We start from the raw sequence: 21794 nt of genomic DNA, 5'->3' as shown, positions 1-21794 counted from the left end.
ATCTCGTGCATTCAAACAGCACGCCTTATGGATGGAAACAAATGAATGCACTGATACTGTCCCTGCTTTCATGACGTAATATGAAGAGGGCAATTCGCCTCCCTCGCTGTTGAACTGATTGAAAAGAGCGGAGTTCGTGGCAGAAGTCAAACTGGTCTGGGACGCTGAAGAAAGCCACAGGACCACATTCCCATTGAACTGGAGCAGACAGTAGTCGTGAACGACGGAGCCTGGACCGCGCGGTGAAGAGGTGGGTGAACCAATCAGCGAAACATCTATTAGCATGCATGACAAAGGAGATGGTAACTGCGCTGAAACAAGTGCACGGGGGAAAATGTTCTACAATAGATTATGGTTTAGTTAGTTCAAGTCTGTGTTCAATGCCCCGTGCCGTGTGAGGCAGGTTCAAGTGCAGGGTTGGGTAGGTTACTTTCTAAATGTAATCCGTTAGTTACTAGTTGGCTGTCCAACATTTTCATCAGTAAAATAATTTTTGGATTACCCCAAACTCAGTAACATAATCTGATTACGTTACTTTTGGATTACATTCCCCTTAAGAGGCATTAGAGGAAGTCCAGGATCCATCAAACACATTTGGTGTGTCATCATAGTGGTCTCTGATTTGTGGTCAGACTCGCTCAGGTGGAACAAACTTAAACTTGCACCTTTTTTTCGATGCTGATTTGAATGTCATTCAGAACACAGAAAGCTGTCATAATCTATTTTTTTACAGAAACACCCTGCATGAATTTTTTTTAAATCCAAAAAGTAATCATCTAGTTTTTCAAAAGTATCTGTAATCTGATTACAATATTTTTACTGGTAAAGTAACTGTGTGTAATCAGTTACACCCAACCCTGGCCAAGTGCAGGATGATGGCCATTGTATCTCACCATAGATGGAATTATGGTCACAAATGACACCATCATTTGCATAGGCTACATTGTTTTTACTGGGCTGCTGCTATAGTTTATTTTCATCACGTGTCATAAACCTGTCATAATGTCCTCTCATAATGTTGACTGTCATAAAGTCATGTCATAATGTAGGCTGTCATAAAGTCATGTCATAAAGTCATGTCATAATATAGGATGTCATAAAGTCATGTCATAATGTAGGCTGTCATAATGTAGGCTGTCAGAATGTAGGCTGTCATAAAGTCATGTCATAATTTTGGCTTTTTTAAAGTCATGTGATAATGTAGGCTGTCATAATGTAGGCTGTCCTGAAGTCATGTTTTAATGTAGGCTGTCATAAAGTCATGTTTTAATGTAGGCTGTCATAAAGTCATGTCATAATGTAGGCTGTCATAAAGTCATCTCATAATGGTGGCTGTCATAAAGTCATGTCATAATGTAGGCTGTCATAAAGTTATGTCCTAAAGTCATGTCATAATGTAGGCTGTCATAATGTGGGCTGTCATAAAGTCATGTCATAATGCAGCCTGTCGTAAAGTCATATCATAATGTAGCCTGTCATAAAGTTATGTCATAATGTAGGCTGTCATAATGTCATGTCATAAAGTCATGTCATAATGTAGGCTGTCATAAAGTCATGTCATAATGTTGGCTGTCATAAAGTCATGTCATAAAGTAATGTCATAATGTAGTCTGTCATAAAGTCATGTCATAATGTAGGCTGTCATAAAGTCATATCATAATGTAGGCTGTCATAAAGTCATGTCATAATGTTGGCTGTCATAAAGTCATGTCATAAAGTAATGTCATAATGTAGTCTGTCATAAAGTCATGTCATAATGTAGGCTGTCATAAAGTCATGTCATAATGTAGTCTGTCATAATGTTTTGTAATAATGTAGGCTGTCATAAAGTCATGTTATAATGTAGTCTGTCATAAAGTAATGTCCTAATGTAGGCTGTCATAAAGTAATGTCCTAATGTAGGCTGTCATAAAGTCATGTCATAATGTAGTCTGTCATAAAGTAATGTCATAATGTAGGCTGTCATAAAGTCATGTCATAATGTAGGCTGTCATAAAGTCATGTCATAATGTCATGTCATAATGTATTCTGTCATAAAGTCATGTCATAATGTAGGCTGTCATAAAGTCATGTCATAATGTAGGCTGTCATAAAGCCATGTCATAAAGTCATGTCATAATGTAGGCTGTCTTAAAGTCATGTCATAAAGTTATGTCATAATGTAGGCTGTTATAAAGTCATAATGTAGTCTGTCATAAAGTCATGTTATAATGTAGTCTGTCATAAAGTCATGTCATAATGTAGGCTGTCATAATGTCATGAGCTAAATTGGGGAAAAAGGAATACGTTTGGTTTTGCTTGTAATGTGTGTGCCGTCACGTTATTTCATTTCAACACAACTGTAGGCTACCTTCCTATTTGCAGAATTTGGCATTTTCTGTCAGAAATACAAACTCGATTAGATATAATTACTGTGTGTGTATGTGTGTGTGTGCATGTGCATGTGTAGGGGGACGTGTGTGTGCATGTTAAAAGAATTAGTCTTTGACTGAGAAAGAGAGAGAGAGAGAGAGAGAGAACTGATTGTGTTGCAGGTGGAATAGAGAGATCTTGTTAACCTCAGCTACTTACCAGCAGTGACCGTCAATCACCAGACATCAGTGGACTGTTTTCATTCATTGTTGTTGAAGAGAGAGAGAGGAGAGGGAGGCAGGCAGCTTTACATTACTAGGGCTGGGGGGTGAATTGATGTTTGGGGGTTGGGTGCATTTATGTTTGGGGGTTGGGTGTATTGATGTTAGCTCAGTGATTGGAGCAGATGCTTTGATATGCCTCGGAGACCTAGCTTGCTTCTCATGTAGAGCCTTAAGCCATGGCCATATGGCCTCAAATGATATAGTAGGATGAAGACACATGTTCCTTGTTGTTTTTGTTTTTTTATCTTGTCAATTAGGTATAATAATAATAAAATGAGTCATTAACTAGTATAAACTTGTCATATTGTTCCAGAGTCTGTGCATAAAGCCCAGACTGAGTGATATGTAGTCCAGGGAATCTGCTCTTGTGTTTATCATTTAACTAAGCTGTCTACATCAGCACAAGAGCTACTATGTGGCACAGGCCTAGCTCTGCCTGCAGCCAGGGGGATGAGGTAGGAAGCTATTGACAGGCAAACAGACCAGACAGACAGACAGGCAGGCAGGCAGGCAGGCAGGCAAGCAGGCAGACATAGGCTCTAAAACACAGGCAGACAGGCAGGCTGACATAGCCTCTAAAACACAGGCAGTCAGGCAGGCAGGGTGTGAGACAGATGGTTGAATACAGACAGACAGACAGACAGACAGACAGACAGACAGACAGACAGACAGACAGACAGACAGACAGACAGACAGACAGACAGACAGACAGACAGACAGACAGACGAAGCCTCTCTAAAACACAGACAGACAGACAGACAGACGGACGGACGGACGGACGGACGGACGGCGGGAGGGAGGGAGGGAGGGAGCCTCTCTAAAAGGGCTCCCTTAGCTCTAGCCTGCATGGGGAAACAGGAGAGGCAGCTAATCCTAGCTAAAGCCTGGAACTGGAACTGGACTGGACACAGCCAGCATGCAGTCAACACACAACAGCTGCCCTAGCAGGAAGGAAAGAGAGTTAGGAAAGTTATTGTTTGCACAGTCACCCCCATGGCTCCATACTTGGGATTGGTGGATTGGTTGAATAGTCTGGATTGTTCTGAAGGTGGGGGACCGGCTGGCTGTGTCTGTGTCCCATATGGCACCCTATTCCCTGTTATAGTGGACTACATTTTACCAGAACTCTATGGGCCCATATTCCCTATATAATGCACTACCCTATGGGTCCCGGTCAAAAGTAGTGCACGATGTCGGGAACAGGGTAACATTTGGGACAAGACTGTATTTATTAAAACGGGTGATTCATCAGAAGTCAATTATAGGAGACGATACTGTAAGATCTATTATAAGAGACTATACTGTAGGATCTATTATAGGAGACTGTAGGATCTATTATAGGAGACTATACTGTAGGATCTATTATAGGAGACTATACTGTAGGATCTATTATAGGAGACTATACTGTAGGGTCTATTATAGGAGACTATACTGTAGGATCTATTATAGGAGACTATACTGTAGGATCTATTTTAGGAGACTACTGTAGGATCTATTATAGGATCTATTATAGGAGACTATACTGTAGGATCTATTATAGGAGACTATACTGCAGGATCTATTATAGGAGACTAAACTGTAGGATCTATTATAGGAGACTATACTGTAGGATCTATTATAGGAGACTATACTGTAGGATCTATTATAGGAGACTATACTGTAGGATCTATTATAGGAGACTATACTGTAGGATCTATTATAGGACACTATACTGTAGGATCTATTATAGGAGACTATACTGTAGGATCTATTATAGGAGACTATACTGTAGGATCTATTACAGGAGACTGTAGGATCCATTATAGGAGACTATACTGTAGGATCTATTAATGGAGACTATACTGCAGGATCTATTATAAGAGACTATACTGTAGGATCTATTATAGGAGACTATACTGTAAGATCTATTATAGGACACTATACTGTAGGATCTATTATAGGAGACTATACTGTAGGATCTATTATAGGAGACTGTAGGATCCATTATAGGAGACTATACTATAGGATCTAATAAAGGAGACTATATTGTAGGATGTGTTATAGGAGACTATACTGTAGGATCTATTATAGGAGACTATACTGCAGGATGTATTATAGGAGACTATACTGTAGGATCTATTATAGGAGACTATACTGTAGGATCTATTATAGGAGACTATACTGTAGGATCTATTATAGGAGACTATACTCTAGGATCTATTACAGGAGACTATTCTGTAGGATCTATTATAGGAGACTATACTGTAGGATGTATTATAGGAGACTATACTGTAGGATCTATTATAGGAGACTATACTGTAGGATCTATTATAGGAGACTATACTGTAGGATCTATTATAGGAGACTATACTCTAGGATCTATTACAGGAGACTGTAGGATCCATTATAGGAGACTATACTGTAGGATCTATTATAGGAGACTATAATGTAGGATCTATTATAGGAGACTATACTGTAGGATCTATTACAGGAGACTGTAGGATCTATTATAGGAGACTATACTGTAGGATCTATTATAGGAGACTATACTGTAGGATCTATTATAGGAGACTGTAGGATCTATTATAGGAGACTATACTGTAGGATCTATTATAGGAGACTATACTGCAGGATCTATTATAGGACACTATACTGTAGGATCTATTACAGGAGACTGTAGGATCTATTATAGGAGACTATACTGTAGGATCTATTATAGGAGACTATACTGTAGGATCTATTATAGGAGACTATACTGTAGGATCTATTATAGGAGACTATACTGTAGGATCTATTATAGGAGATTATACTGTAGGATCTATTATAGGAGACTATACTGTAGGATCTATTATAGGACACTATACTGTAGGATCTATTATAGGACACTATACTGTAGGATCTATTATAGGAGACTATACTGTAGGATCTATTATAGGAGACTATACTGTAGGATCTATTATAGGAGACTATACTGTAGGATCTATTATAGGAGACTATACTGTAGGATCTATTATAGGAGATTATACTGTAGGATCTATTATAGGAGACTATACTGTAGGATCTATTATAGGAGACTATACTGTAGGGTCTATTATAGGAGACTGTAGGATCTATTATAGGAGACTATATATACTGTAGGATATATTATAGGAGACTATATTGTAGGATCTATTACAGGAGACTGTAGGATCCATTATAGGATACTATATTGTAGGATCTATTACAGGAGACTGTAGGATCCATTATAGGAGACTATATTGTAGGATCTATTACAGGAGACTCTAGGATCTATTATAGGAGAGTATACTGTAGGATCTATTATAGGAGACTATACTGTAGGATCTATTATAGGAGACTATACTGTAGGATCTATTATAGGAGACTATACTGTAGGATCTGTTATAGGAGACTATTCTGTAGGATCTATTATAGGACACTATACTGTAGGATCTATTATAGGAGACTATACTGTAGGTTCGATTTGGGCATATCTCTTCTGATATTGGCTTGGGTGCTTGGCCCCTCCCATCTGGGCCCCTGAACAGCTGCAAATCCCCACATTTCACTCAGTGTCTTGCTTGGAACTGCAAATCCCCTTTATAGGGGATCACCCTTCTGAATATTTTCCACTGTGAGTAGGCTTTATCCCAAATTGTACCCTATTCCCTATGTTGTGCACTACTTTTGACAGGTCTCCCATAGGGCTCTGATAAAAACATTGTGCACTAAATAGGGAATAGGGTGCCATTTGAGACTTAACCTACTGTTAGTAAGGAGACTTTAATAGATGAGCCGTGGGCACAGATAAGAGGGCTTGAATTAAAAGGCTGGTAGAGTTGAGCAGATCAAATAACTGGATGAACACAAGCATTTCAGGATATTGTAGTACCTAGACTGCATCTACACATGTTGCCTGTTATTGTATGTTGTATTCTCTCTTGACTATCACCTGCCAATAAAAAACATGATGAGATCAGAATCAGATTCACAGAGTTTAAGTCTCCGGGGTGAAGTTTCCCCTAGGTACAGATCTAGGATCAGCTTCAATTCCTCTAATTTTAACCTTAACCGTTAGTGGGGAAAATAGAAAACAGACACAAGATCAGGGCCTAGGGGCATTTTCACCCTACAAGCGTGGTCCAGAGTCAGCAAAGGTAATGGAGTTGAAAATAAAGTATGTTATGAGGCTCCAAACGGGAATAATCGTAGACTGTCAATGGCTAGTGGCTCTTTAGCATTTGATTTCAATGCCGAAAAGGTTCAGCATTAGCTGACCTATAAATGAAGGGGAAGGGGAAAGGGAGTACCTAATCAAATGTGCACTGTCTGAACACAGAGATCCTATTCAGGAACAGTGAAAAGACACTAGGCAGCTCCAGCAACAGTGAAAGGACACTAGGCAGCTCCAGGAACAGTGAAAGGACACTAGGCAGCTCCAGGAACAGTGAAAGGACACTCGGCTGCTCTGGGAACAGTGAAAGGACACTAGGCACCTCCAGGAACAGTGAAACGACACTAGGCAGCTCCAGGAACAGTGAAAGGACACTAGCCAGCTCCAGGAACAGTGAAAAGACACTAGGCTGCTCTGGGAACAGTGAAAGGACACTAGCCAGCTCCAGGAACAGTGAAAGGACACTTGGCTGCTCCAGGAACAGTGAAAGGACACTAGGCAGCTCCAGGAACAGTGAAAGGACACTAGCCAGCTCCAGGAACAGTGAAAGGACACTCGGCTGCTCTGGGAACAGTGAAAGGACACTTGGCTGCTCCAGGAACAGTGAAAGGACACTAGGCAGCTCCAGGAACAGTGAAAGGACACTACCCAGCTCCAGGAACAGTGAAAGAACACTAGGCAGCTCCAGGAACAGTGAAAAGACACTAGGCAGCTCCAGGAACAGTGAAAAGACACTAGGCTGCTCTGGGAACAGTGAAAGGACACTAGGCAGCTCCAGGAACAGTGAAAAGACACTAGGCAGCTCCAGGAACAGTGAAAAGACACTCGGCTTCTCCAGGAACAGTGAAAGGACACTAGGCAGCTCCAGGAACAGTGAAAAGACACTCGGCTTCTCCAGGAACAGTGAAAGGACACTAGGCAGCTCCAGGAACAGTGAAAGGACACTCGGCTGCTCTGGGAACAGTGAAAGGACACTAGGCTGCTCCAGGAACAGTGAAAAGACACTAGGCAGCTCCAGGAACAGTGAAAGGACACTCGGCTTCTCCAGGAACAGTGAAAGGACACTCGGCTGCTCCAGGAACAGTGAAAAGACACTAGGCAGCTCCAGGAACAGTGAAAGGACACTAGGCAGCTCCAGGAACAGTGAAAAGACACTAGGCTGCTCTGGGAACAGTGAAAGGACACTAGGCAGCTCCAGGAACAGTGAAAGGACACTAGGCAGCTCCAGGAACAGTGAAAAGACACTAGGCAGCTCCAGGAACAGTGAAAGGACACTAGGCAGCTCCAGGAACAGTGAAAAGACACTAGGCTGCTCTGGGAACAGTGAAAGGACACTAGGCAGCTCCAGGAACAGTGAAAGGACACTAGGCAGCTCCAGGAACAGTGAAAGGACACTAGGCAGCAGTGGAGGCAGGATAGAATAGGTATTTTCTATGCTCAGGTCTGGGGAACAGAGAGATCAAATGGCGAGACTGACATCATTAAGAGTAAGTCCCCCACCGCCTAGCTGGCTGCTCTGTGCTGTTTGTGCTGTGTTGCTCTCTGGTCATCTGAGCCCTTACGGTGTTGATGCTGGCACACCGTCCCTTTTCAAATCTGAAGTAATAACGGATCACACAATAGCCATCGTTGGATAATTTACGTCTCTTGTATTTCCCAAATAAACAAAAAAATTGACTTTTCTTTTTTACAGCATGTTCACATATACACATTTTAACAGCAGGATCATATTTAGACGATTCTTACAACCCCCTCTGGCATCCTTCGCTAAACAAAAGTGAATATGCCGTTTTGTTTAGCAAAAGATGCCAGAGGGGGTTGCAAGAATCACCTACATATGATCCTGCTGTTAAAATGTGTATATGTGAACATGCTGTGAAGGCCATGGATCATTCTGTTGAAGCTCAGATGTTCCCCTCAGCCTAGGAGAAGGGCTGGATATAACATACATTGCACCCAACCAGCATCTGTGCCTGGGGGATTATTTTGTTCATGTGGATGATGCGTTAAATGAAATTTATGTGGGGCAGATTATCATGCAATTTAAACTGGGTGGGGTGGCGTGTGTTTGTGTGTTTGAGTGTGTGTGTGTGTGTGTGTGTGTGTGTGTGCGGTGTGTGTGTGTGTGTTTTAGTGTGTGTTGGGGGAGGCAGGGACAAAGCTAAGATCACTAGGGGGTAGAGAGGTGAGCATATGGGGCCTGAAATAGACACTGAGCCTGAACAAAGGAAATTTAAATGGCACCAAGTCTGAGGGTTGTGACTGCAGTACGTACACTCTCATTGTTTCTGGAGTTATTATGACTGACTATCCCCACCTGGGCCTCAGATCTCCTTGGCCCCTCTGGTTCAGGGTCTATCCTGTCTCTATTGTAGTCCCTGTTTCAGGTTCTATCCTGTCTCTATTGTAGTCCCTGTTTCAGGGTCTATCCTGTCTCTATTGTAGTCCCTGTTTCAGGTTCTATCCTGTCTCTATTGTAGTCCATGTTTCAGGTTCTATCCTGTCTCTATTGTAGTCCCTGTTTCAGGTTCTATCCTGTCTCTATTGTAGTCTCTGTTTCAGGTTCTATCCTGTCTCTATTGTAGTCCCTGTTTCAGGTTCTATCCTATCTCTATTGTAGTCCCTGTTTCAGGTTCTATCCTATCTCTATTGTAGTCCCTGTTTCAGGTTCTATCCTATCTCTATTGTAGTCCCTGTTTCAGGGTCTATCCTCTCTCTATTGTAGTCCCTGTTTCAGGGTCTATCCTCTCTCTATTGTAGTCCCTGTTTCAGGGTCTATCCTCTCTCTATTGTAGTCCCTGTTTCAGGGTCTATCCTCTCTCTATTGTAGTCCCTGTTTCAGTTTTTTTCCTCTCTCTATTGTAGACTACATATTATATTGACACAAGTCCTGCTGAGACTGAGGCTGTCCTAACATGTACACTGTGTTTGTAACATGGACACTCTGTAACATGGACACTGTGTTTGTAACATGGGCAATGTGTTTGTAACGTGGACACTGTGTTTGTAAGTCATTTATACTGCATGTATATACAACATAGCACATTTTTGTTCAAATCAGTGTAGTCGGCCTCCATGTTATATTTTAAGAAAGCAGCACTGGGACTGAACTGAAATGCAACCCTGCCTTGAGTGGTCGCGCAGCAACTTCCATGTTACACAATTGTTTGTTACCATTTCCATGGTTCCCATAATGCAGCGGTGTTTCTCATGGCCCTTCCACATGGCTCTTTATAAGCGATTAGCTGTAGTAGTAATCAGGGTCCCTTTGATCCACCTCCATTCTTTGGTACTTCCTCTTCCTCTGCACGCAGGCTTGCCTGTGACCTCTGGGGACCGTTGGTGACCTGTGACCTCACAGCACAGGGCTGCAGCTGGTCAGTGGGCTGGCTTCCCTCCCCGGGGCTGCTCCTGTTACACCTGGCAGGCCTCCGGACAAACACACCTGTCTGTCTGTCCGTCTGTCTCTCTGTCTGTCCGTCTATTTGTCCGTCCTTGTGAGAGACTAACCGAGACCGTCCCCTCTGTGTGTTTCGCCTCACTCTCTTTGCATCAGTCAAAAGCTTTATTCGGTGGAAGTTGTCATAACAGAGCAATAATGCCTCAGCTTTTCACATAAGGTCATGCATTAATGACGGAGCCTGTCACATACGGTCATGTAAGGTCATGTAAGGTCATGTAAGGTCACGTAAGGTCATGCATTAATGCCTCAAGTTGTCACATAAGGTCATGTAAGGTCATGTAAGGTCACGTAAGGTCACGTAAGGTCATGCAATCAACCTCAGCCTGTCACATAAGGTCATGTAAGGTCATGTTTATTTTTTTATTTTATTTCACCTTTATTTAACCAGGTAAGCTAGTTGAGAACAAGTTCTCATTTGCAACGGCGACCTGGCCAAGATAAAGCAAAACAGTTCGACACATACAACAACACAGAGTTACACATGGAATAAACAAACATACAATCAATAATACAGTAGAAAAATCTATATACAGCATGTGCAAATGAGGTAGGATAAGAGAGGTAAGGCAATAAATAGGCCATGGTGGCGAAGTAATTACAAAATAGCAATTAAACACTGGAATGGTAGGATGTGGAGAAGATGAATGTGCAAGTAGAGATACTGGGGTGCAAAGGTGCAAGATAAATAAATACAGTATGGGGATGAGGTAGATTGGATGGGCTATTTACAGATGAGCTATGTACAGGTGCAGTGATCTGGGAGCTGCTCTGACAGCTGGTCCTTAAAGCTAGTGAGGGACGTAAAAGTCTCCAGCTTCAGAGATTTTTGCAGTTCGTTCCAGTCATTGGCAGCAGAGAACTGGAAGGAGAAAATTGGCTTTGGGGGTGACCAGTGAGATATACCTGTTGGAGCGCGTGCTACGGGTGGGTGCTGCTATGGTGACCAGTGAGCTGAGATAAGGCGGGGCTTTACCTAGCAGAGACTTGTAGAATACCTGGAGCCAGTGGGTTTGGCGACGAGTATGAAGCGAGGGCCATACAGGTCGCAGTGGTGGGTAGTATATGGGGCTTTGGTGACAAAACGGATGGCACTGTGATAGACTGCATCCAATTTGTTGAGTAGTGTGTTGGAGGCTATTCTGTAAATGACATCGCCGAAGTCAAGGATCGGTAGGTTAATTAGTTTTACGAGGGTATGTCTGGCAGCATGAGTGAAGGAGGCTTTGTTGCGAAATAGGATGCCGACTCTAGATTTCATTTTGGATTGGAGATGTTTAATGTGAGTCTGGAAGGAGAGTTTACAGTCTAACCAGACACCTAGGTATTTGTAGTTGTCCACATATTCTAAGTCAGAACCGTCCAGAGTAGTGATGCTGGACGGGTGGGCAGGTGCGGGCAGCGATAGGTTGAAGAGCATGCATTTAGTTTTACTTGCATTTAAGAGCAGTTGTAGGCCACGGAAGGAGAGTTGTATGGCATTGAAGCTCATCTGGAGGTTAGTTAACACAGTGTCCATAGGAGGGCCAGAAGTATACAGAATGGTGTCGTCTGCGTAGAGGTGGATCAAAGAATCACCAGCAGCGAGAGCGACATCATTGATGTATACAGAGAAGTGTGTCACGGAACTCTAACATGCAGGAGGGGTGAAGTCAGGCGCAGGAGACCAAGGTACGTGAAAACACGTTTAATAGACAACAGTCCAAAATGCCGAAATACAAGGCAGGGTACAATAAATCCAGCAATAGGCAAGAACCCTCAAACCGAGTCGGGACACAGCCCAGGAAACCCGTATGCCAAAAATAGATGAACGGCAGAGAAAAACCACAATCCCCAACCTTACAATCGTAGACACAAATAATCCCGCACAATCCCAAACCTAAACAGACAGACTAAATACCCCCACTAACGAACTAACTCAAAACAGGTGCTAACATAAAACAGACATCACCAAATGAATATGAAAAGGAGATCGGTAGCAGCTAGTAGGCCGGCGACGACGACCGCCGAGCGCCGCCCGAACGGGGAGAGGCGCCACCTTCTGTAGACGTTGTGACAAAGAGAGTCGGCCCGAGAATTGAACCCTGTGGAGACTGCCAGAGGTCCGGACAACAGGCCCTCCGATTTGACATACTAACTCATACATACACCATACGTGCTTACTAGACACACCAAACACATAAGACCAACACATACTATAAAAACACATTGAGTAAATGCACACACGCTGCTGGAGTTGTCTGCTAAAGCACAGGATCATAGCCACCCTCATCTCCCTCAGCAAATCTGTGAGAGAAAAAAATTATTGTGTATATATACTGAACTCTATCGGAGAAGTAGTTGGTGAACCAAGCGAGGCAATCATTTGAGAAACTAAGGCTGTTGAGTCTGCCAATAAGAATGTTGTGATTGACAGACTCGAAAGCCTTGGCCAGGTCGATGAATACGGCTGCACAATAATGTCTCTTATCGATGGCGGTTATGATGTCGTTTAGGACCTTGAGCATGGCTGAGGTGCACCCATGACCAGCTCTGAAACCAGATTGCATAGCGGAGAAGGTACGGTGAGATTCGAAATGGTCGGTAATCTGTTTGTTAACTTGACTTTCAAAGACCTTAGAAAGGCAGGGTAGGATAGATATAGGTCTGTAGCAGTTTGGGTCAAGAGTGTCTCCCCATTTGAAGAGGGGGATGACCACGGCAGCTTTCCAATCTATGGGAATCTCAGATGATACGAAAGAGATGTTGAACAGGCTAGTAATAGGGGTTGCAACAATTTCGGCAGATCATTTTTGGAAGACAGGTCATGTAAGGTCACTTAAGGTCATGCATTATTTCTCTCTCTACTTTAAAATGAAAAACCCCTTTGATTAGGGCAGAATTACAGTATAACTATAAACACCATCATGAAAATAACAATAACCATCATAACCGTTTAAATGATATATTTACTGTATGTACACTACATGTCCAATAGTATGTGGACACTCATTCAAATGAATGAATGAGTGGATTCAGCTAATTCAGCCACACCCTTTGCTGACAGGTGTATAAAATCGAGCATACAGCCATGCCATCTCCATAGTTTAACATTGGCAGTAGAATGGCCTTACTGAAGAGCTCAGTGACTTTCAACGTGGCATCGTCGTAGGATGCCACCTCTCCAACAAGTCAGTTTGTCAAATTTCTGCCCTGCTAGAGCTGCCCCGGTCAACTGGAAGTGCTGTTATTGTGAAGTAGAAACGTCTAGGTGCAACCACGGCTCAGCTGAGAAGTGGTAGTCCACACAAGTCCTTTTCTGAGATAACATGGACTCTGTTTGCAAAGCTGTCATCAAGGCAAAAGGTGGCTACTTTGAAGAATTCTTAAATATAACAAATATTTTCATTTCTTTAACACTTTTCTGGTTACTACATGATTCCATATGTGTTATTTCATAGTTTTGAAGTCTTCACTATTATTCTGCAATGTAGAAAATAGTACAAATAAAGAAAAACCCTTGAATGAGTAGGTGTCTCCAAACCTTTGACTGGTACTGTATATATTTTGTTTGCTATTCGAACGGTTATTACGGAGACCGAGGTCATTTGGCCGGCCAATTACCGTCATCTAAAATTCAATGAACGTCACAGCCCTACTTTTGAATGAAGGCCCATTAAAGACAGCTATTAGTGGCTGGGTGAACACACTGAGAGCTATGAGCTGGCTGTGGAACACCGACTGAGTGCAACTATATCAGTCTCCTGCTAAAAAACAAGTCAATATTGGCCTGGAATAGAACTGAATGGACAGGAGAGGGCTTTTCCCCTCCCCTTTACCCCCTCTCCTTTACCCCCTCCCTTCCCCTTTACTCCCTCCCCTTTACCCCCTCCCCTTTACCCCCTCTCCTTTACCCCCTCCCCTTTACCCCCTCTCCTTTACCCCCTCCCTTCCCCTTTACCCCCTCCCCTTTACCCCCTCCCTTCCCCTTTACTCCCTCTCCTTTACCCCCTCCCTTCCCCTTTACCCCCTCCCCTTTACCCCTCCCTCCCCTTTACCCCCTCCCTTCCCCTTTACTCCCTCTCCTTTACCCCCTCCCTTCCACTTTACTCTCTCCCCTTTACCCCCTCCCCTTTACCCCCTCCTTACCCCCTCCCCTTTAATATCTCCCCTTTACCCCCTCCCCTCCACTTCACCCCCTCCCCTTTACCCCCTCCCCTTTACCCCCTCCCTTCCCCTTTACTCCCTCTCCTTTACCCCCTCCCTTCCCCTTTACCCCCTCCCCTTTACCCCTCCCTCCCCTTTACCCCCTCCCTTCCCCTTTACTCCCTCTCCTTTACCCCCTCCCTTCCACTTTACTCTCTCCCCTTTACCCCCTCCCCTTTACCCCCTCCTTACCCCCTCCCCTTTAATATCTCCCCTTTACCCCCTCCCCTCCACTTCACCCCCTCCCCTTTACCTCTCCCCTCCCCTTTACTCCCTCCCGTTACCCCTTCCCTCCCCTTTATTCCCTCCCCTTTACTCCCTCCCCTCCACTTTACTCCCTCCCCTTTACCCCTCCTCTTTACCCCCTCCCCTTTACCCCCTCCTCTCCACTTTACTCCCTCCCCTTTACCCCTCCCCTTCACCCCCTCCCATTTACCCCTCCCCTTTACCCCTCCCCTTTACCCCTCTCTCCTTTACCCCCTCCACTTTACTCCCTCCCCTTTACCCCTCCTCTTCACCCCCTCCCCTCCTTCACTAGTTCAGTATAAAGGGCCATTACACTGCTGTGTGGCTCAGTGTTTTGTCGGTAAGGGATTTGTCTTGGCGAACTGGTCTGTGTGCTGCTTTGTCCACCTACCTGCATAGCAGTTACATCTCTGATACGACTGCCTACCTACTCTAGAGGTAGGGATTGACATATTCTAAAACACTTGGTTTCCCAGACACATATTATGCCAAGTCCTGGATTATAAAGCAACTCTCCATTGAGAATGCCTTTTACTTCATGACTAGGCTTAATCTGCGTCTGGGAAACAAGCCCTTAGAGTAGCATTTTTGTTTAAACATCTTTTAGTCATGTCCTTCAGTTGTCCTTCAATTGCTTCTTAAAATAGTTTTCCACACAGTGATACAGCGTATTATTTTGGGGATCATGTGGGCTGGGATTTGAAGGCTCTTGTTTGACAATGTTTTGAGTTTTATTTTAAGAAACGTATTTCGCTCCCTTGTTTTATTTATGTACTAAGAAGTACAGCGTATTCTCTCAGCATTTAATATTTAATCATATTTGAACATAGCATCTGAACACAGATTTCCATCTTCGATTTATGTATGTATTAAGTAAATGTTCACCTATATTGTTTTTGAATGTAAGATATGGTATTCAGGTTGATTTCAATCATAACAGACTTTTATGGATTGTCTGTCTTGCTTCCAAATTGTATAATAAACACAATCTCTTTCCCCCTATCACATCCCAGATCTTGGAAGCCAGATTTACAGTGTTAACATACCAGTGGAAATCCATCCTTACCAGTGTTCTAGAACCATGAGCAGTAACTACAGTGTGTCCCTGCTTGGCCCGGCCCCATGGGGCTTCAGACTGCAGGGGGGAAAAGACTTCAACATGCCACTCACCATCTCCAGGGTGAGTACACGTACGCACGCACGCACCCCCCCCCAATCCCTTTCTACCAGCCCACTTCACAAACCTCCTCTCAGCTCTAGATTGGCTCCCATCCCTATGAAGCCATCTGGCTGTTGACGGCTGTAAAAGATGATGTGCTTGCCTTAGCTCACCCAGTGACACTGGAATACTGTCCAAACAGGCAACGCACTGAGGGCAGTAGTAGCCTAATTGGTAGGTTCTCTGGCTATGCGAGGTTTGGGTGCATTGGCAAAATGAATGCCCAGCTAACAAATGTCTGCTCCCAGAACGTTCCTGGAACTTTTGTTTTTTGGTGTGGGAACGTTCTATGCTAGCTAGGTACAAGACCTGCTTATAGGGGCAATATGCAATTGGTAGATATATTTTTGGGACTTTTAAATTAATTATATACCTATTGATTCTTAAAGAAAATAACTTATGAATGGCTAATGAGGTTATTTCGAATGTTGTTCCCCATTAGCACCCAAAATGTATGGACCAGTCTTTCTCCTAGACCAGTGGTTCTCAATCCTGGTCCTGGGGACCCAAAGGGGTGCACATTTTTGTTTTTGCCCTGACACTACACACCTGATTCAAATCATCAAAGCCTTTTGATGAGTTAATCATTTGAATCAGCTGTGTAGTGTTAGGGCAGAAACAAAAATGTGCACCCCTTTGGGTCCCCAGGACCAGGATTGAGAACCAGTGTCCTAGACTATTGGTCAGGTGAGTTGCAACCCCCCACAAAGGTAAATCCAAACCAAATCTGGCACCACACTTATCCATTGAAAACAACTGAAGCCATACACTGTTTATGCGCCCCACCTACTGTATACAATGGTAGGCCTACACATGTATGGGCCACAGGAGATTGGTGGCACCTTAATTGGGGAGGACGGGCTAGTGGTAAAATTGAACCAGAATTTAACTAGGCAAGTCAGTTAAGAACAAATTCTTATTTACAATGACGGCCTACCCTGGCGACGTTGTTCCAATTGTGCACCACCCTATGGGACTCCCAATCACCGGCCGGATGTGATACTGCCTGGATTCGAACCAGGGACTGTAGTGACACTGTTTGCAGCACTCGGGAGCCCAATGGCTGGAGCAGATAGAGTTGAATTGTATCAAACACATGATGCCATTCCATTCGCTCCGTTCCAGCCATTATTATGAGCCGTCCTCCCCTCAACAGCCTCCACTGGACTATGGGCAATATGTTGTCTAATGCTATGTTGGTAATGCACGCCTCCCACGGTATAGAAATGAGTGGCGGAGAGAAGAGGGTCAGGGTGAATAAGAACTGGTGAGAGCTGGAGAGCCCCGCTGTAATGCCAGTCTATGACCTAACACTCTAATTGAACTGTTTCCCTCTGTTACATCTCTTGTGAGACATTACTCATTCTCCATAAACACTATTGTTTTCATTTGGTACAAACCACACGAGAGACCGAGCCATTCAATTCCATTTAAAGACTGTGGATGGAGCGTCTGACCACTGAAGAGCGACAAGGACCTATCAAAGTTTCTCGAAGAGAGGCCAAAGGACAATGGGTGCCTCCCAAACGGTACCCTATTCCCTATTTAGTGCACTACTTTTGACTAGAGCCCTATGGACCCTGGTCATACATATAGGGAATAGGGTGCCGTTTGGGATGCAGTCCATACAGTAACAGATATGGACACTTCCCAATATAACTACAGTCGAGTTTCTCGGAAAAAGCCATGGGCATAGGTTATTAGAAGCCCCAGTGGTGATGCCGGACCATTGACGAGAACAGCCATTGTTCTGAGCTCTCCATACGTCAATGAATCTTGTTTTGCCGTGCCTTAATGAAATAGCACTTGTCTTGTTTTCTGACCTCATTTTCTATGACTTAACAACCCCCCACCCCTCCACTGTTTCACAATAGTATTTTAGTAACACTTAACATGCTTAATAACTTGTAACAGGCATGTACAGCGCCTTCAGAAAGTATTCATACCCCTTGACTAATAACACATTTTGTTGTTACAGCCTGAATTCAAAATAGATTAAGTCGATTTTTTTTCATCCATCTACACACAATACCCCATAATGACATCACAATACCCCATAATGAAATCACAATACCCCATAATGACATCACAATACCCCATAATGACATCACAATACCCCATAATGACATCACAATACCCCATAATGACAAAGTGAAAATTAATAAAAAATGGAGAAATGAAATACAGAATACTGAGGCTGTATACTCTATGAGGCTGTGTAATGTTTTATTATTAGGCTCATAATATGTTATGTCTCTATATATAGCATATTTTGGCTGACTTAAATGTGTTCATTCCTCCAGATCATTTTGAGATGACAACTAATAAGACCGTAGTAGGATAGCATATATTAAGTAGAGAAGAACGCCTTTCAGGACTCGAACTCTGCTCTTGACAGGGAATGATGTAGCACAGCTGGGGTGAGAACGCTGACGGAGAGAAGCTTGGCTAGACCTGCTGTGTTAGATTTGTAAATGTCCCTACAAATACTGCGATGGCCACAGTCTCAACTGTGAAGCCTGTGGGGAGCATCATTCATTCGTCACTCTGCCAGACCAACAGCTCTAAAAAAAAAAAAAGGCCTAGATTGATGGTGTTGCTTTTGGGGTGTCAATAAAATGTTACAGCTGTGATGTGAAACAAGGCCACAGGAAGAGAACTGAAGTGGACATTTTGGCTACTGGAGCTTTTTTAGAGACACATCGTTTACTGTTCAGTCTTTCTCAACTGTGTGCCAGCTAAGAGAACAGGCTTTCTCCAGGGTTACACCAACCCCTGTCTGTCCAGTGTTGGTTGGAGTTGTCTCTAGAAACTGATCTGGGGTCAGCTTTTAATTTCCCACAATAATGGTTTGGGTTAGTATTAGGGGAGGGAAAGCTGATCCTAGATCTGTATTTAGGGGAATTTGGATTGACAGGCCCTACCCTCTTTAGTATTTATATTAATCCAACATGTTTGAGGCCAAAACAACAGCTTATCACTTAGACACACAAATCAGTCTTTAACAGAGGGTCCTGTTGTGTTTTACTCTTGTATTAATGTTAATATTGAACCTGTTTGTGACATTGTGAACCTTTGTATGGTCGGTCTCAAAGCGTCTGTATGCACATAAGATGAAAATTGAGAACGTAAAGAGACTAATTCTGTTTAGATGAGGCGCTTAACCCTTAACCCCCACACATTGACTCTGTACCAGTACCCCCTGTATAATAGCCTCGTTATTGTTATTTTATTGTGTTACTTTTTTAATTATTTTTTACTTTAGTTTATTTGGTAAATATTTTCTTAACTCTTTCTTGAGCAACATTGTTGGTTAAGGGCTTGTAAGTAAGCATTTCATGGCAAGGTCTACACTTGTTGTATTCGGAGCATGTGACAAATAAAGTTTGATTTTATTTCAATCCTTTAAATATATTTTATTGTGCACTACTTTTGACCAGAGGCCTCTGGGCCCTAGTCAAAAGTAGTGCACTATATAGTGAATAGGGTGCTGATACAGACAATAACTTTTACTGATGGAGGCAGGATGATGACAAGCAGCAAATCCCGAACTGCAAAAATCACTAAAGCTGGAGACTCTTACCTCCCTCACTAGCTTTAAGAACCAGCTGTCAGAGCAGCTCACAGATTACTGCTCATCTGTAAACAGCCCATCCAATCTACCTCATCCCCTACTGTATTTATTTATTTATCTTGCTCCTTTGCACCCCAGTATCTCTACTTGCACATTCATCTTCTGCACATTCCACCATTCCAGTGTTTAATTGCTATATTGTAATTACTTCGCCACCATGGCCTATTTATTGCCTTATCTCCCTTATCCTCCCTCATTTGCACATGCTGTTTATAGACTTTTTCTACTGTATTATTGATTGTATGTTTGTTTTATTCCATGTGTAACTCTGTGTTGTTGTATGTGTCGAACTGCTTTGCTTTATCTTGGCCAGGTCGCCGTTGCAAATGAGAACTTGTTCTCAACTTGCCTACCTGGTTAAATAAAGGTGAAATAAAATAATAAATAAATAAATAAAAATCCCCTGTTTCAGCCATCTCACATGCTGATACAGGAACCATGCAGAGGAGCTAATCTACTCAGGCAACAGTACTCAAGGTGTCATACTGTAAAAATCACTCATCACTAATCTACTCAGGCAGCAGTACTCAAGGTGTCAATGAAATCCCTCATAAGTCTCAGCAGGTATCAAGTTATAGATTATGTATTTTTTCCCCTGCTGTTTCTGGGGAGGCTCAGAGTGACAGTCTTACACTCGAGTGCCTCTGTGCAGTCCCAAAGACACTGTTTTTCATTGTCTTTCACACTCAGACAATGTTGTCATTCGGTTTCTCCATCATTCTGTGAACACTGGGTTGTTATGACTATTTTAGGTTGGCGTCATTTAGTTTTGCAATGTTGTACCACAGACTTGTGAATAAATGGGTGCCTTGTTTTCTTTAGGTCTCTGACACCATTATGCTGCTACTGCAAAGTCTTCATTCCCTGTGTCTGCATGTCTGTTAGCAATGTCTTCATTCCCTGTGTCTGCATGTCTGTTAGCAAAGCCTTCATTCACTGTGTCTGCATGTCTGTTAGCAAAGCCTTCATTCACTGTGTCTGCATGTCTGTTAGCAATGTCTTCATTCACTGTGTCTGCATGTCTGTTAGCGATGTTCTACTTGACATGCTGTTTCATGTGGTTCCCTAGGTCTTAGTGTATAGAGATATGAAGATCCTACTCAATTCTTATTTTTAAAAAAAAATCAAAATCTGTGAAATGCTTTACCTGCTTTGTCTTGTCTTTCTACGCTTAACAAAAACAGCTGAGATTAGCTCACTGGTTATGGTTGAATTGGAAGCCTTACTTGGAGAAACCATGGCTCTGAACACTGGGCCAGATTTTATATCTGGTTTGCAAGACATTACGTTATATAAAGTGTTCCGCGGCTTTCCGTGGCTTTGGCAAAGCCTGCAGTGAAGTATCTATGGGAACATAGTTCTCGCTGTGTCTCTTTATTAAGTGCATGTCAGGTCCAATTATAAGACAATGCAACACAGCTGTAGAGAAAAAAAGCGTGTTATTTTCAGATGCGTTGTATTGAATGAGTCAGTCGTCAGGTAAAGCAGCTTGTTACAGGAATGTTCAATCAATGAAAACGGTCTTTGGCTTGTATCAGAGATTTTAAAACCCTCAGAACACAATATAGATTCTTACTGACGGATTACTCACATCTATATAAAGAGTCTTGAGGCCGTGTTTTAATATCAAATTCTTTCCCTCTTTTTTCCCTTTATAACCTTGTATACGCTTGAATGCATTTGGTTTAAATAGACTCAATCAAATACATTAGAAGGAAAAGCCTACTCCCTAATGGTATAACATCTATGTTTATGGTACAATCACTGGAAACGAGAAAGGCAGATATGGGATATGTTCATATTCCTGTATGGGAGGGAAGTGATTTCAGTTGGTTTAAACTGCCTTTAGAAAGTATTCGCACCCCTTGACTTAATCCACATTTTGTTGTGTTACAGCCTGAATTCAACATTGATTAAATAGATTTTTTTCCTCACCCAATCTACACACAATACCCCATAATGACAAAGTGAAAACACGTTTTTTTAAATGTTTGCAAATTTATTGAAAATGAAATACAGAAATATTCCATTTACGTACACTGCATGACCAAATGTATGTGGACACCTGCTCGTCGAACATCTCATTCCAAAATCATGGGTATTAATATGGAGTTGGTCCCCCCTTTGCTGTTATAACAGCCTCCACTCTTCTGGGAATGATTTCCACTAGATGTTTGAACATTGCTGCGGAGACTTGCTTTCATTCAGCCACAAGAGCATTAGTGAGGTCGGGCACTGATCTTGGGCGATTATGCCTGGCTCGA

General features: G+C 42.8%; 1 protein-coding gene across 8 annotated transcripts in view; it reads left to right on the top strand.

Annotated features, from left to right (window-relative positions):
• Window positions 1-101: 101 nt before the first annotated feature.
• Window positions 102-21794, top strand: part of pdlim5a (PDZ and LIM domain 5a) — a 137271-nt gene continuing 115578 nt past the window's right edge. For 4 of the 8 annotated variants that reach the window (XM_029717980.1, XM_029717979.1, XM_029717978.1 and 1 more), the window contains exons 1-2: window positions 14963-15115; window positions 15691-15857. In XM_029717980.1, coding sequence (XP_029573840.1) covers window positions 15759-15857 — 99 coding nt within the window. In that variant the 5' untranslated portion in view covers window positions 14963-15115; window positions 15691-15758. Of the gene's footprint in view, window positions 251-14962; window positions 15116-15690; window positions 15858-21794 lie in introns of those variants that run through there. The other 4 variants (XM_029717977.1, XM_029717982.1, XM_029717983.1 and 1 more) reach the window with 4 other exon arrangements.

This window comes from Salmo trutta, chromosome 27 (assembly GCF_901001165.1).
Source record: "Salmo trutta chromosome 27, fSalTru1.1, whole genome shotgun sequence".
In the NCBI taxonomy this organism is placed as follows: domain Eukaryota; kingdom Metazoa; phylum Chordata; class Actinopteri; order Salmoniformes; family Salmonidae; genus Salmo; species Salmo trutta.
The sequence above is the reverse complement of the archived record's forward strand: the minus strand, read 5'-3'. Positions and strand labels throughout refer to the sequence as shown.